General features: G+C 47.1%; 1 protein-coding gene across 6 annotated transcripts in view; it reads right to left on the bottom strand.

Annotated features, from left to right (window-relative positions):
• KCTD15 (potassium channel tetramerization domain containing 15) overlaps window positions 1–9,605 on the bottom strand; it is a 51,535-nt gene extending 41,930 nt beyond the window's left edge. For 2 of the 6 annotated variants that reach the window (XM_084533827.1, XM_084533824.1), the window contains exon 1: window positions 272–489. Coding sequence is in view for 1 of the 6 variants with exons in the window: in XM_084533823.1 (XP_084389949.1) it covers window positions 9,325–9,366 (42 nt within the window). In the remaining 5 variants the exon portion in view is untranslated. Of the gene's footprint in view, window positions 1–94; window positions 177–271; window positions 490–737; window positions 1,471–9,324 lie in introns of those variants that run through there. The other 4 variants (XM_084533823.1, XM_084533825.1, XM_084533828.1 and 1 more) reach the window with 4 other exon arrangements.
• Between the last annotated feature and the right edge of the window lie 1,121 nt (window positions 9,606–10,726).

Raw genomic sequence — 10,726 nt, forward strand, 5'->3', positions numbered from 1 at the left:
TTAGCCCGGCTAACGCATTCATTTCGCAGAAGTGTGCCACATCGCATGCAGCAGCCCCGATGCAAACTATAGCCTAGAGTGGTTTGAAGTCTACCCCAGCCCGAGCCTTCCACTCTCACTGGCGCCAGAGTTTCATTCACAGCCCGCCCGCGGCTCCCAGGCGCAGCGCTCCCCATTGTCGCCCGCCTTCCCTTTGTGCCCGGCCGCCGCCCCCGCGCAAGCCCCGCGCAAACCCCGCGCAGCGCTGCCCCCCCCCCCCCTCCCCTCGTACCGTGCGAGGGCGCGGAGCGAACCGCGCCGCCTCCACCGCCGCGCCGGGGCCGGGCCGGCTTCAGAGCCGCGGCCGGGGGGGCGGCAGCGCGGGCAGCCCGGGCCGCGGGGCTCCGCCGGCGGTGCCCATGTCGGAGCGGAGCAAAACAAAACATACACGCACGGACACACGGCCACGCAGCGCTAGCGAAGCGGGGAGGCTCGCGAACGGCTCCTGTAGCTTTAAAAAAAAAAAAAAAAAAAAAAAAAAAAGGGAAAAAAAAAAACCGCCCCTCCGCTCGCTGCTCCTCGGGAGCCGAGTTAGTTGGGAGAAGAGGCAGTTTCCCAAAAAAAAAAAAAAAAAAAAAAAAAAGAGGGGGGGGAGAGAGAGGAGGAGAGGCGCGGTGCAGCGCGATGCGCAGCGCAGGAACGCACGGCGCGCCCCGGCCCGGCCCGGGCACCGCGGGAGCGGCCGCCGCGTTGCTTACCTTGAGCGGAGATCTGCGAGCCCCCCCTCGGCTTTTTGGGCTCGCTGGGGTTTGTGTGTGGCTGGGTTTAGGTTGGCTTTTTCTTTTTTTTTTTCTCTCTTTTTTTTTTTTTTTTCTTTTATTACTGTCTTTGCCGCTCGGATCCTGCTGTGATTATTGTGATTTTTAAAGCTGCTCTCTCCTCGCTCGCTCTCCCCCTCTCTGTTTTTTTTTTTTTTCTTTTTTTTTTTTTTTTTCCCCTTGCTTCTTTCTATTTATTTTGTCTGTGCGCGGATGTGTGTGTGTGTGCGAGGGGGGGAAAAAGCCTTTAAATGAAACTGCCGAGGCTGTTATGAGAAGAAAGGCAATAATCCCGTCTCTAAATAACAGAGGGAAGGGAGAAGAGGAGGAAAAAAAGCGAATTCTTGCTCAGGGCTTTGCAAACGCCTGCAGGGCAGAGGATTAGGCTACAATTAGCTCAGCCCTTTGCTCTCGCCCTAGCTAATTTTGCGATGAAAATTGGATATTTTCCCCTCCTTTTGGTGAAGGTCCCCACATTTATTCCCCCCCGACCCCCCCAATAAAATCAAACACAACCCCTTGACAACGGAATGGGGCCGGGAAGGCGGCGGGCGCCCCAACCCGAGCCCCCCGGCGCCGCCGCCGCCCGCGGAGCCCCTCGGGGCTTGGAGGGGGGAAGGGGGGGGCGCGGAGCTCCGCGCAAATCCCGCGCAGCCGGCCCGGCGCTGCCCGGGGATAACGGTCCGGGGCCGGGGAGGCTCGGGCTCGGGCCGCCGTCACGTCCTTCAGCAGACTTACTGGAGAGAAGAAGGAGGAAAAAAAAAGGGGGGGCGAAAGGGGGGGAAAAAGCTGATTTTAATCATTGTCATTTGGTCTGATGTAATATTTCCCCAGGCGTTTTCGACTAGGCATAAATTTTCGGCTCCCAAATAAGTAACGCAGGGCACGTTTCTCACATCTCTCGGCTCCTCGGTTACAATTAGGGTAGCACCCACTCTGCACTTGTTGATAAACTAGATCAAGTTCAAAAATAAATAATAAAAAATAAAATATATCAAAAAAAATACGGCGGGCCCCCAGCCCCCAGCGCCGCCGGGGCGCAGACAGGGGGTCCGGGCGGCGGGGGGGCCGCAATTATTGCCAGCCCTCGCTCCCCCCCGCCTGCCTCCCCCTCCCTTTCACCCTTTGCTAATGTCTCGCATTGTAAACGCCAAATTTCCTGTAGGCCATTAAAACCAAATGACGTCTATCGACATGCATTGTGCTATTGCGGAGCGCCCTGGCAGCCCGCCCCCGGCCAAAAGCGCCATTTCAATTAGAGCGCACGGCGCGATGGCGCGGGGCTCCGCGGGCGGCTCCGCGGGCGCGCAGCGCGCCCGGAGGGGACGGGAGCGGGCAAGCGACACCCCCCCCTTCCTAAAAAATATATATATATATATTATATACGTTATGTTTTTTAAAGCAGAGCCCACCCGCCTTCAACTTTCAGCTCCGGCCGTGTCCGCGCCTTTCCGCGAGTCCCCGCGGGGCTGCGCTCTGCTAAGGCGGAGAAACGGGGGGTGCGGGGGGCTCCGCCGGGCTGCACCGCGGCCGCGGAAGGGGCGTCCCGTTGGCGGCGGGGCTGCAGCGCCTTCTAGCCGCCGAGCGCGGCCGCGCAGGGAGTTACGCAACGCTGCGCGGGGCCGCCCGGCTCGGGGCGGGGGCTGCGCGCCCCTCCGCGCACCCCCCGCGGGGCCCGGGGCCGCCCCGCCGCGGGGAAGGCAGGCGGGACCCCGCCGCGGGGAGCGGGGGTAAAGTTACCTTCCGTGGCAGGAATAAACAGAAAGTTTGCTCCTAAGGGTAGCTTGCCTTTTTTTTTTTTTTTTTTTTTTCTCGAGTACAAACTACAGGAGAAGAGGGAAATTTTCTCATTAAAGTTACATCCCTGCAGTTAGTTCAATTACTTGATATATGCAGAAGATGTTGTAAATTTAAAGATTTAAATAGCTTACAAAGATGCCGGAGGCTCCATCAGTTAATTTCCTTAATTTATGGATTTTTAGCTGAGCTTCTGAAATGAAAAGGAGAATGAGAACTAGGTCAGCAGAGAGATTTGCATCCAGAACAGACTAAAATTTGTTTTCCTTGACCATCCCACCGGCCCAGGTGTGATCCTTCGCCGGGGTCACCGTCCCACCTCTGACCTGTGGGCTGTGACTCTCTGCAAGCGAGCGGCACAGGAGGCTGGATTTTATCCCGCAGTGACCTCCGAGCAGAAGCGTGCCCCCAGACAGCTGCCTCACCTCCTCACCCGACCAGGCTGCAGCCTGAGTGGCCTCATCTCCCAAATTTCCACTCAACAAGTGGAGGACGGGGAGGACGAGATCCACTGAGGCTCGGTGACCTGGCACACAGCCCCAGCTGTGCTCAGTGTTTCTGTAGGGGCACAGGCAACTCTTTGGGAGGACTTGGCTACTACGTTCTGCTGTGAACTACTGACTGCTAAATAAATAAATAGGAGAATCTTGAGCAGCAAGCAGAGCATCGTAGAAATAGGATGCTTCTGCACTGAGGCAAAGCAAAGAGGAAAGAGAAGACCTAAAAATATTGCACTGAGAAAAAGTAGAAATTGTTTCCTGACTCATCCCAGCACATCTGCGACAGGTACCATTTAATTGTGCCGCACGGTAATGGGATGCGTGGCTAATAAAGATTTGTTGTGTTTGCTTGCAGACCAAAGTGAAGACTTAGGAGCACTTGGGATGAAAGAGGCACGTGCGTGGTACGTAGCTTGTGCAGGATTGTTTTTACAGTATCTAGAAAAGAACAATGTACTTGGGAGCTTTGATTTTTTTCTTGCCTAGCTTAATGCCAAGGATAATAAAAGTGCGCATTATAGCTCTATATGCACTCACTCTTTTCTTTCTTCTCACTCAAGTGTGCGAATGCCTTTCTGTTGTTGTATTTCAATATGTATGAATATATACATATGAATTAATACTTAAAAGATTGATACAAACTAAACAGTTTTAGGAAGCAACATTGCAATACGATTAGTATTGGCGTTCGTGATTTAACATTTCTTTTCCCACTAGATGAAGTTTCTAAGATTTGCAAGGTACATGTCAAGGACGGGTATATAAATGGATTTTTATTTATTCACAACTCCAAGACTAATTGCTTCTCTTTGCCTGAAGGCCAAGAGATTGGTTTTAATATGACACTTCAAAAGTATTCATAGAACTACAGAGATACTAAGTGTCATTGTTTAAGAGAGAAATCTTGCTATGCTACTTGTGACCCTGAAAATAAAATCTTCCACTTCATTTTGAATCCTAATGTTGTTTTCCAGAGTTTCACTTGGAGCTCAACTATTAAGAAGTGTACAAAGGAAAATATTAACTAGTGTGTAGCGAAAAAAGAAGAAATACTGTTAGAAGTGAACATACATAACTTATTTTCTCAACAACTCTATTATCCTCCTTATAAAGCAGTACAAAATTTATAACAGAAGATTCCTGAGCATGATTGTATGATATTATAACGAACAGTGCTAAGTTATAACTCATCATGGTGTTTTAAAACTTCTTGGCTAAATGCCCAGCATGTGTTTATTAAGATACTAAATACTTCAAAATAAATACTTTGGATTTTTTTCTTATCAGCAGTTGTTTGTATTCTGTGTAAATGCTTAAAAACTGAATTGGGCAGAACCACTCCATAATGTGTGGTTGTTGTTCTTTTTTTATCTAATTATTACGGAGCTCATTTCAACTTTTTAAATGAACAGATCAAAAATTTCCTGACAGTCTTAAGACACTGTGAAATAGAAGTCCAAAAAGAACCCCATGTCATTTTTCTCCGTTTTTTGGTGTTTTCCAAAACTATTGCCTTGTGTATTTTTTATTGAACAGAAGATGACAGGATCACAAAAAGATACAAATTTCAAGGAATAGAAATTTCCTAGATTTCAAAAAAATGTTACAAATGCATTTCTAATTACATACAAAGTAAAGATCAGGTTTAATTCTATTGTCTGTGTGAAAGAAGGTACTGTGAACTGAAAAATAACATCAATCTCTTCTACACCATGATGTACGAATTAGCGTAACGACTTCCAGTCTGTACTGCTCTTCAAGGGCCTGTATGAATTTATTTTGGTAGACCTCATTTTTTCTTAGTGCTTTTTCTTTTCCGTGTGTGTCATAACTTGAGGTTTGAGCCTGACTTCAGGACTTCTCTTGTTACATATCTGAACCGGAGGTTGATCCTGGCTTCCCGGTGGTGAGGGTGATGTTCCCACTAACTGCAAAAACTGAAGGAAGAAATCCCCAGACTGCCTGGTCCTCTCTGAAACACCTCACGCCCCAGTGGGCATTTCATATAAGAAAGTCTATCGTCTAATGGAATGTTTAAAGCAGGTTTAATTAGTTTTTTGTTCCATTAAAAAAAAGGAATCTACATCTATATGTAGACTAATACTCTTCCCAATCACAGTTAAGGCACAGCTGTATTCTAGATGGAGTTTTATTTGGGGGGCAAAGATTTGAGTAAGACATAGGTGCCTCAGAAGTAGTTGCTGGACACTCCAGTGTGCCTTCAGTCAGCAAAGCCTATGTGATTTTTTTGCCTTCAGTGAGGATTCATGGATGTGACTGCCTTTAGTCTGTTTTCCTGGAGGGAGAAGACTGACCGCAGAAACATGGGGAGAAACACATCTGAGCGCAGAGCAGGCACACCACAGGTCCTGTGACTAGCACCATCACCTCCCCCAGCGAAAATAAGATAGAAGCAGAGGTGTGGAAGGCTGATGTTACGAATGCGTTGAGCTGGCGGGAAAGGTTTGTTCTTGTGAGAAACCTGAAAATATTAAGCACCTTGAAGTAGCAACACTTGCCACAGTCGGTTGACATATAGCAAAGAAAAAAAAAAGGGAAGAATTAAGGACATCTCCCAGTTGAAGCCAGCTGCAGTGCCAGTCATTCTGCAGTGGAAATTTGACCCAGGATTTGCTAATTTAGACAAGAAATTGTTTTGTAGGCAGATAAGGAATTTCCTGGGAGCAGTAAGCATGACCATGCAGAGAACAAAATCTGATCATTAGGCACTCACCAAGTCTTGTCACTCTTTTCCCTTGAATGCTCCTCTATTCTTTTCAAGAAACGGATTGCTGCTGTGTGAATTTACAAACCATTACTTTATTGACTAAATACATAAGGTCTGTTTTTGAGGCTATCCATTATCCAGTGCCTAACTCATGACAACAGTGTGATATAAGGAAATAATCTACACTGGACTGCCAAGATGAAATACCCTGTCAGGAAATACAGGATAGAAGAGGTCTGCCTGTCTCCTCTGTTTCTGACTGTTATAAGCCAAAAACAGTTCCACAAATTAAATTAACTTAATTAAGATGTCCCATGTTAGCTCTCAGCATGGTATTTTTCAGTTTGTTGTGTTCTCTCACTCATGGTCTTAAACAGTTACAGTAGTATCAAGGAATATTTTTAACCTGCTTAAGTAACTTCCATGGCATTCATTTTTAGCTACTTATTAAATAAAGCTTATCCATATTAAATACATCACGGAGAGGAAAAAACTTTTTTATGGTTGAGTGTAATCCATTCATTGGTTTTTGGAGACACACAGTACTCTGTAGCATGTCACAAATCCACATGGTGTCCCTGAGAGCTTGATTTTTGCATATGGATCGCTGACTTAGCTGAACGATGTATAAAATTCTGTGTAGCCAGGCAGCTCCCAACAGAATACACTTCTAAGGGAGGTTATATGCATAGCTTCTTCCAGCAAAGGTCTGGAATAAGTTACACTGCAAAAATACCACTTAACTGAACGCAGAGAGTAAAGAAAAGAGCCATAATGCCCCTTTTGGATCATATCATGTTCTGTTCTTAGGATATCTTAGGATATACATGCACATCTAGAATCACAGGTAATTTGCTCTTATTTACAGAGCAGAATTCCAGCCCTCCTTTTCTTTGGCAAATAATAGACTGAGGGGTCTGGATCTTGCACGGCTGGGACAGAATCTGAGAGAGCAGTAGCTCAACAGAGCACAATGCCGACATGAGAATGGAAGAAAGCTGAGCAAATTCCTTCAGATACGGAGACTCCCTGTGATTCCAGAAAGGGACAGAGTAATCAAGGGAAGATCAGGGAAAGTCTGATGTCAGTAACAGGGAAGAAAATGTTCTTAAACACTGCAGTTTCAGACCAGCTCTAAGTGAAAGGATGTACAAGCTGTTGTGACCCACAGACAGCAGTCTGAGTAGACGGATAAATTCTCTTGGGAGGCAAGGGAATGACTTCTTGGCCACTAAAACAGAACACGAACTTAACAGCACATGGAGAATGAATGAAGCACACTTTTGTGTCACAAAATATCTAACAGAAAAAGCACAGCGGGGTGGAGGAAACTAAAAAAAAAAAAATTCAGGGTCATGAAATTCGTCTGTTAAATGAAATGAGTAGTGGAGTTTGTGGGGCTAAGACTAACTTGCAAATTAGGATACACCTCAGAAAAACAAACAAACAAACAAACAATCAAACAAAACTAATTCCTGATAATAGTCAATACAAAAAGGCAGCAGTAGCAGTGTTCTGGTTTAGGATTCCTACTGCTGCAACACAGAAAAACTTGGGGCTGACAGCGGTTTTGAACAATGTTTTTTTCAGGTCTATCTACGTTGTGGTGCTGCTGCAGCACAGCTCCAGTTTTCATCCTAGCGTCCTAACCCCGTGATGGTCATCCCTGCCCACCTGCAATGTGGGTGGGCTCAGCTGGAGCATTTCCACCACACACCGTGGTGGGAATGTGCTCCTACCGAGAGGGTGATGCACGGCAGTGTTGTTCTTCCTGGCCCGCTTAGGCGCTGCTGGGGATGAGATTTTAGCTGCAGCCCGGATGCCTTTGTTTTAGCACAAAGAAGATGAGGGCTCTGAACCTGGACAGCTGAGCAGAGCCTATCCAAATCCTGTTATGCCAGAGACCCTTGGAAGGGAGGCAGTATGTCAGACATATGGTTGCAACATGCTGTGCTCCAGCCATCCTCAGCTAGCGTATGGTCTCCTGAGTACCATTGCCAGCTGGGCTCTAATTTACACTGGGCCTGAGAATCAGGGACCTTAACAGTCTCCCTGATGGTCTCTTCTCCTTTGCTTCACTGATTTTAGATATGCAGATATTCAGAGCCTTTCATTCCTCCTGCCTGGCATCCTTTGAGGCAGACACAGGGGCATACACTTCTTTACTTGAAACCATGCATTTGGTTGAAAAAACAGAGACAAATATTCTGTGAGAGGAAAATTTCAGAATCCGGACTGTAAATTCTTTAATACCAATGGTATCACTTCAGATGTGGTGCAGGTATGTGAAGTTAATAAAACAGATGTCTCAAAAAAGTCTGATATAGAAACAGCATTGCCAAGTAGTGGAAATCATACTTATCTGTTCTAACCAACATGTGCTGCAGCATCATTTTTCATGGATCTGTGCTCTTAACTCTTTAAACATTGGATTAGTTCACATTTCTGTCATGGATTTCTTCTCAGAGAGAGAAGAAGAGATTACCTTTCTTCGTGCTGGAGTAAACTCTTTAAATAAGAGGCACATTTCTCATCATGAAATACGCATTGAAGGAAATGGTGCATAGAGGAGAGAATAACCAAATTCTTTGCTAAACCCTTGTTTAACCTTTAGTTTAAGTGTTCTATTATAATCACACAGTTTTTGCCACCTTGTAGTCAAAGTTTTCAGTTGGAAAGGTTATTAAAGGAAGTTAATTTTGGATTGTAATATCCAGCTTTTATTTGCAATTAGCCTTTGTGGGAATTTCAGAAGGAACCTGTAAACAGATTAGCCTCAATACAGTTTGAAATAAAAATGATTTAATGATACTGGACCCCGCATATTGCCCTTCTCAAAGTAATTTATAGCAACGATTAATACAGTTATGTTTTTGGCCAGTTTTGGAATATTATACTCATTCTGCTTTATGCAAAGGTCTGTTACCTGTGTTTAATATGTTTGTGAAGTATTATTTAGTCAAGTATTTTGGTGTCAAGACATCCTCTTGAAAAGAAGTGCAGGTAAATTTTCAGACATATGATTTTCCTTGCTGAATGGAGGTAATCGAGAAGCCCTAGCATCAAGCAGTGTCTCACATTAATCCCTTGTTTCTGAATACACTGCATTATCCATAACACAGGAGACCCACCTTGTTCAGAAATGAACCTCTTCCTGGAGTTTATTTTCAGCCCACCTACTTTTCCTCATAAGATTATCCCAAGTTGTGACTGACCAAGGAACTGCTGGTGACTGACTACCTGTCAGCGGAGCCACCAGAAACTGGTGGTTCAGCAGCAGAAGGATAAATTAACTGAACTGGTGGAAATAGTCAACAGGACCATCACCCTGTCCAAGGCCATGAAATCCCAGCTATGTAACTATGACCGTACAATCCCTTCTTTTTGCTGCTTTTCTACCCAATTCTTGCACCTTATTTCAGATGACTTTGGGAATTTGGAGCAGCGAAGTGTTTTCCTATGTTTCTATGTGCGCCCAGCATACTGGGAACCTGTTTCTTACCTGGACTCCAGCACTCAACACGCGACCGCTGACAAGAGCCATGTCATCAGCTCCGGTGGGGTTGTTAAACGATGGGGGATAGTGTAAGGATTACACTTGGGTCTGCGCGAGGATCCCATACTGCTTCTGCATTCTCTGCCTTTAGGAGTTTCACTGTTCAGTCACAGGCCTGAAATTCAAATGCAGACTTTTTCCCCTGTGGGCCAGATATTTACTTGCTTTTCAAAAGCATCTACATTCATATTCCCAGAATGGCAGGGTGTTTCGACTGTGAAAAGGGCACTTCTTCCAAGAGGATTAAAGGTTCTTCTTTCATGCGTCCGAGGAGGGAAAAAGCCTGGCGGTAGCTGCTGTGGTGCTGAGGGGAGAGACAGGAATGGGGCTCTTCTTTCTCCTCACCCTGCATTTGTTGGGGCCATTAGGAAATCTGTTTGGCTTTGGGGAAAAAGGACTGGAGGCCACTCTTACAGGAAACTTCAGTGGCAGTGTCCTTTCCTTGTCTCCCCTTTGGCTTGCCAGATGTGTTTTGCCCTTCATATCCTCAACTGAAGGCTGCTGCCTGCGTGGTCCTGCTCCTTAGCGCTGCCACGTTAGGATAGCAAGTCCCTGTTTCTCTTGTGCCACATGAAACTAAAAATACCAGCCCCACTGGAGTTACTGCTACATTAAAGATGTAAGTGAAATAAAAATCACTTTTGGAGCTTTTTATTTTTTATTTAATTTTTAATTAATCTTAATTAATTTGAATTTCGAAGCGATCTGAAAAATAGCTTGAAATGAATATATATATATATATATATATATATATATATATATATATATATATATTTCGTTTTTCATTTCCAGTGCTGAGAGCATGAATAATGCAGGACAAACGTTGGTGCTCTCGGTAGGGCAGCAGTCAGGACTTTGTGTGGATCAGGCGGGGGCAACTGAAGGGCCGAGAGGGCTGGGCGCTCGGCAGAGCTGTGCAGGAGAGAGAACCGGCCCTGGGACAGCCATGGGCTCCTTGTCCCCGTGGGGATGCCGGGCACGACGGGGCCGGGAGGCCGCGATCAGGGCTGTGGTGGCGGCGCCCTCGGCCTCCCTCCCGCTGCCCGCCTCAGCCCGGCGCCGCCGCCTCAGCCCGGCGCTGCGGCCTTCCCGCCACCCGCTGTTGCCGTGGCAACCGGCGGCTGCTCCCGAGGGGGGCGACAGCAAAATGGCGCCCCCGGGCTTGAGGGGCCAGGGCCCGAGGGCCGGGGCCTGGCACGCCGAGGGGGTCCCCGCGGGGCCCGCCCGCTGTGGGGCCGGGCGGTGCCTCCCTCGGGGCTGGCTGATAGAGCGGGGCCCGGCCGCTGGGCGGAGGCAGGTGGGCGGGAGGGGGCTCCGGGCGTGCCGCTCGGCGGAGGGAAGGGCTGCC

Source organism: Aythya ferina (assembly GCF_964211825.1).
Source record: "Aythya ferina genome assembly, chromosome: 12".
Classification (NCBI taxonomy): domain Eukaryota; kingdom Metazoa; phylum Chordata; class Aves; order Anseriformes; family Anatidae; genus Aythya; species Aythya ferina.